The sequence below is a fragment of the Pinus tabuliformis genome, chromosome 2_2 (genome assembly GCF_031772625.1).
Source record: "Pinus tabuliformis cultivar Carrire ecotype Pingquan chromosome 2_2, CPIR1, whole genome shotgun sequence".
NCBI lineage: Eukaryota > Viridiplantae > Streptophyta > Pinopsida > Pinales > Pinaceae > Pinus > Pinus tabuliformis.
This window is the reverse complement of record NC_142300.1, coordinates 469,194,117-469,199,631: the sequence shown is the minus strand read 5'-3', so window position 1 is coordinate 469,199,631 and position 5,515 is coordinate 469,194,117. Positions and strand designations below refer to the sequence as shown.

Here is a 5,515-nt window from a genome sequence, read left to right as displayed (position 1 = left end):
GATTTTTACTATCTTATATTGGTTTTATATAGCTATAATCTAACTCTTTTATGTAATAGTTCGTTTCCATACATTTTGTTTCAAATTTTTTAAAAATTTATTATAATCATAAATTTAAATTACGTATTTTATACCATCCAATTGATTTAATACTTTTTTAGAATGCTCAATCAATTTATAGCTTTAAAAACACATTTTAAATAACAAATAGTCCTAATCTAACGCTAAATTGTATGGCTAATTATTTGAAAAGAGAAAAGCTATTAACAAAAAGGTCAGAAAACACAATTATAAATACCATTCTCTTGCCATTGATTCTCTCTTCTCCTTTGGTAAAGACGAGTAGCGACATTCGAAATTTCTAATGGAAGTGTTATAGTGGCAGAATTGTTCACCTTTTTCTTTAATTTCATTTTAGTGTTTCACATTCTCGCTTCCTTGGTGCAGACGCGTAGTGGCATTAGAAATTGGAAATTCCCCATGAAGGTGCTATGGTGGGAGAATTGCTCTACCTGTCTTTAATTTCAGCATTTGGCAAGTTAGAAATAATTAATTCCTACTTGTCTATGGTTGTAATTCTCCATTTGAGGAGTTTGTTCCTACATAGTAGGAATTTAGTTTCTCCTAGTTTAGTGTGTGGTTGAGAGAATCTCTCAACCACACTACTGTAGGTCTAAGATAGAATTCCTATCTTGAGACTATTGATTGTATAAATATGTGTGTAATTTCCTCATTCATAATATAGAATATATTGTTGTGTGCTATTTTATCTTGGTATCAGAGCGTCAGAGCCCGTGAGGGCCTGGGCCCTTCGCCCCTCCTGGGCCACGGAAATAAAAGAGGATATTTTGTTTAATTTTTTATTTTTTTTAAGTCTGTCCATTGAGCAATTTTCTAAGTTTTTGTGAGCATTTTCTACTCTCGCCAGTCAGTGAACACAACTTGTTTTTTTGGTGAATGCTACCTGCATTGGATCGTTACAGTAGGTGGTAGGGCGGATCTGTTGTAGGGTCAATCCGCTGCATCTTGATGGAAGGTCGATCCAACGATTCAAGGTCTGAGGACTTTCTGTAACCTTAAAAAAGTGAAAGCTGGGAAGAACTATACGCCTGGGAAGCAGAGTCAGGCTCGTTGTTTCTTAGATCCAACGTTTGCAGCTGAATAACCCAGGATTTCCCATTGAGCTGTTGCAGAATTCGGGTCTTGTCCAGAATCCAGGGGATCGCTGCGGTGAATAATGGGCAAGGTCTATTGACCTGAGAGCAGCGGATCTGGTGCGGTGAGCGTCGAGATGTGATTTGCTGCAGAAGGAGACGAAGGTGATTCACGAAGTTGAGACTCGACACCATTGAAATGATGGCAGAAGAAAAGGTTGAAGGATCATTAGTTCAAAATTATAGTAGATCGGAGGATTTGATCTAAAAAGGAGCTGTGCGGTTCGAGCTCGTCTGGGGTTGCTATGCGCAAGGATAAAAGCCCAGTTTTTTGGCATAAAGATATTTGATTTTGGCGAGATTTTGTTTAATCCGGGTTTCAAGTTTGCATTTTTTTTTTGGAATTTGGGGTTTAAATTCAGGACCGGATGCTTTACTCTTTTTTGTTTATGATGGATCCTGGAGGGGATCATATCTTCTATGTACACACAAGCGGCGATGGTGTAGCTCATCTATTCGTGCGGTGGTGGTCGTGAATCATCTCGGATCTGCCCATAGCTCAATGTCGGTGGTGCCTGTTGGTGCATGTTCATGCACATCGGATGTGTGCTGAGCTCCACCTATGTGAGAGAGATGATGACTACATGAGGAGTGCTAGCTGCATGAGAGTTGTGGACCATGTTTTGAGTGAACTGTATCGGCAGGTAAGTGATTTGTTCTGCATGTGGAGATCCAGTTGTGTTGCCTGCAACTTTAAGGTTTGGATATGCTACTGATGAGATCCCTGAGCTGATGCCCTGACCCATGTGCTGGCTACCAAGCTGGGAGTGAAGCTCACCAAGATCAGAAAGAATGGAACCTCCCCCTGTTTGTGGCCTGCACGGGAGCTTTGAAATTGGCCACGAGGCAAGGAGGTCACAAACGTAAAGGATGATGATGGTGGCATTCTCAAACCCCATAATCCAGCAGGAGTAGGTACAATGAACAGGTTGTGAAGCCAGTGTTGCAGGGTCTTGAAATGAGTTTTCGCTTGGTATCCTCCATTCTCTGCGATTCCAGGCCCTATGTCAACAAAGAGGAATGGGCCAAGCGCCTCGAATCGTTGATTGGAGATCATTTGGAGCTTATTTCCATGATTTGTCAAGATGATCATTTCGCACCCACGGTATAGTTGGCCGTTAGCAGCGATATTCTCGGGATGGGCGTTGCGCAAGAAGTATGGCAATGGCCCGGGGCATTGGCCATGGTGAGCAGGTCCAGCGAGGAGAGCCTGCTCCCGAGGTTGGCCACATGGAAGAGGGCTGAGAATCTGGTGGGCAGAATAGGGCTCGTTATAGAGTGCCATATGCAGAGGGTGCCTTTTAATCTTGGTTTAGGTGAGCCTAATCTCCGCAGAAAGCCCATCTTGGACTACGATCAGGTCTGTCAGCTGAGCTACGTTTGTTCTCTGAAGCAAACACTCGCACAGGGAAACGGAGAGGACAACACGGTGTGCACCGCGCACGAGATATTGGAGTGCTGGCTGTTCTCGGCAGGGATGATGGTGAACATAATAGAGGAGAAAGTGAACACCGAAGATTTGGAAGGCACCGCTAAAGATAGCTGGGTTGTGGAAAGGACATGGAAGTTGTTGGCAGAGACTACTAATTTGTTGTTATTGATGGATCCGGATGATTTCCTGTGGTTAAAGAAACAGCTAGCTATGGATAGCTTGACAGGCACCTATTGCCTCCACTCCAGGGCGCTGAGGGACTTGACGAGGGCGTGCAAGAACCTGAGCCACTTGGTGCCAAGAGTTGTCCAGGTGGAAGCCGATCAGAAGGGCGGGCCACGTCTTCAAGATGCAGAAAGCAATTGTGATGAAGGTGCTGATAGAGGCTACTAAGGATAAGGTGCAGAGAACACTTGAGATAAGGCAGCTGGTGGAGGCTGCTGAAAAAAGGATGCAGAAATCATTTGTAAAGGAGGAGGCTGTGACTGTTGCACTGGCAGAAGAGGAGACTGCTGAACTTGTGGAGCAGGAAGCGAACCAGACACTAATGAAGCAGTTGTTGCATTAGGAACTCTGATCCAAGGAGCGACAGCACTCCATTTCCTCTGGCATTGTCCACTTTGACTGTTTTGTGACCTTACTGTAATAATACTTTCTCCCATCTGCTATTGTGAAATCCTTCCAATCTGTGGATGCATCTGCCCACTCAATCAGACTCAGCAATTCAAATGGTTTTTCCCAACTTGATTGCCTTGTCTTTTTGTTGTAAAAATATCTTTTCCTCCACTATAAATTCCTTGTGGACGATTAGAGACATCATTTTGACTATCTGCTGAAGGGATCGGTGATACAGACTGCATCAAAATCTGTGGAGCTTGAGTAGGAGTTTGGCTTGAAGGTGGATTTGCACTGAGCGAGCTTTGCTAGTGTCGAAATGTATTTTTTTTTTTTTAATTCTCTGATGATGTTGCAATATATTGATTAAGTGTCATGACAATAAAACTAGTTGTAATTTAAGTGACATTAGTATGACCAACTATTGTCACAATGCTGAGTGTGTTGGAACTGGTCATTCCAACACTAAGCAAATTTGCAGGGAATGGTGAACACATGACAGTGAAAACGACATCAATTGGAGCTACATCAGAGATTGGAGGATGATCGAGATCGTGTTGTAGATTGTTAGTGAGCATGAGGCAGTATGCTTGAAAACAGTGACTAGCCTTGATACTGTGAGTAGGGGAAGTAGCATTATGTTGTGATGCCAGGAGAATTGGATATTGAAATGTGATGGAGGATTGGACAGTGGAGTCCTGGATTATTGTTCTTGAAGGGAAAATTGTGTTCTCTTCGTGTGGCTATGAGTGCCTATGTTCCGGTTGCATTATCAGTGGACCCCTCACAGATGAGGTAAAGGAGCAGCGACAACATTTATGGTGGACAGCAAAATAGATGTTTGTTTAAGTTAGTGTGGTTTGTGGAATAGACTCCCTAGCATGTTATAAGCAAGTCTAGTTGTTGTAATGGTCATTGTTTGTACCCAGAAACTCCAAAATGTGGAATGAAATGTAAGTTTTAAAGGCATCTGAAAGTTCATGGTGATCTTAAAACCACTTTGTAATGGTTTATGGTCAGCCTGAAACCATCTTTTGTCACTGTAAAGTGAGGGTTGGTGGTGAGCCAGAAACCATCTATAGAGTTTTTGTCACTGAAGTGCTTTTGTGACCAGCTTGCCTTTGTGGCAGAATCGCCTCTGTGGCTTGAGGTGCCTTTGTGGCCGGGTGTGCACGAGAGTTTTGTGCTCAATTGAGCAGGTGGACTGCAGAACACCTGGCTCGGACTCAGATGATTTTTTAATTTTCTGAGTAGAAGGGGATTGGCACGCTTTTCGCACTGACAGTCGCGCCAAGATGCGCAACTGGCGCGTCTGTTAGGCCATTAATAGCGCCACTGTGCCAAAATACCATACTGGTGTGGAATTTTACAGAAAGATCGCACCAATTCACCTTCAAGGGGATCCGCGGGAATCCTCATCTTCGTTTGACAATTTGCGAGAGGATGCAGATCGGAGAAGTTGTGGATCTGTCCGAGGAAGGCAGATTGTGTTTTGGAGGTTCTGTACATGCAATTCGCCTGATGGTGGTGGATTTGACTATCATGACAAATAGTCATTAAGGGGGGGAGTTAGAAATAATTAATTCCTACTTGTCTATGGTTTTAATTCTCCATTTGAGGAGTTTGTTCCTACATAATAGGAATTTAGTTTCTCCTAGTTTAGTGTGTGGTTGAGAGAATCTCTCAACCACACTACTGTAGGTCTAAGATAGAATTCCTATCTTGAGACTATTGATTGTATAAATATGTGTGTAATTTCCTCATTCATAATATAGAATATATTGCTGTGTGCTATTTTATCTTGGCATTTTGGCTTCGATTGTGTTTTTACTTGGAAAGAATTCACTCTCATTGTCTTTTGACTTCACTCTCATTGTATTTTGACCATTGCACATTCGCATTAGTACTTCACTGCCTTCACGATAGCCATGCCATTTATTTGGCTTGAATAATTGGATTGCGAGTTTGCGAGTTTTCTTTTACGTTGATCTTGGCTCGATTAATTGGGAGATTAGAGTTAACAAACACCGTCGTTATTGCCACAAAAGGACGAGTTATTAATTCATTGAAATAACTGAGAGTTCGATTGCTCCACCATGCATGCCAACGGGATAACCCACAATTCAAATGGTTTAGAAGAATTAGGAATGAAATGTAACAGTGGATCATGTAAGTTTGCATATCCTTATGAATGGTAACACATAGCTTTGGTGAGTGGCACTGAAGTTGTTAGATAGAAAATTATACTGAATTA

The 5,515-nt window shown here is 42.3% G+C and overlaps 1 protein-coding gene across 1 annotated transcript; it reads left to right on the top strand.

Annotated features, from left to right (window-relative positions):
* Positions 1-1,933: 1,933 nt before the first annotated feature.
* LOC149193354 (nematode resistance protein-like HSPRO2) lies at positions 1,934-3,381 on the top strand. Its single transcript, XM_089404833.1, has one exon. The coding sequence runs from the start codon at positions 2,353-2,355 to the stop codon at positions 3,037-3,039; it is 687 nt and encodes a 228-aa protein (XP_089260959.1). The 5' UTR covers positions 1,934-2,352; the 3' UTR covers positions 3,040-3,381.
* The last annotated feature ends 2,134 nt before the right edge of the window (positions 3,382-5,515 follow it).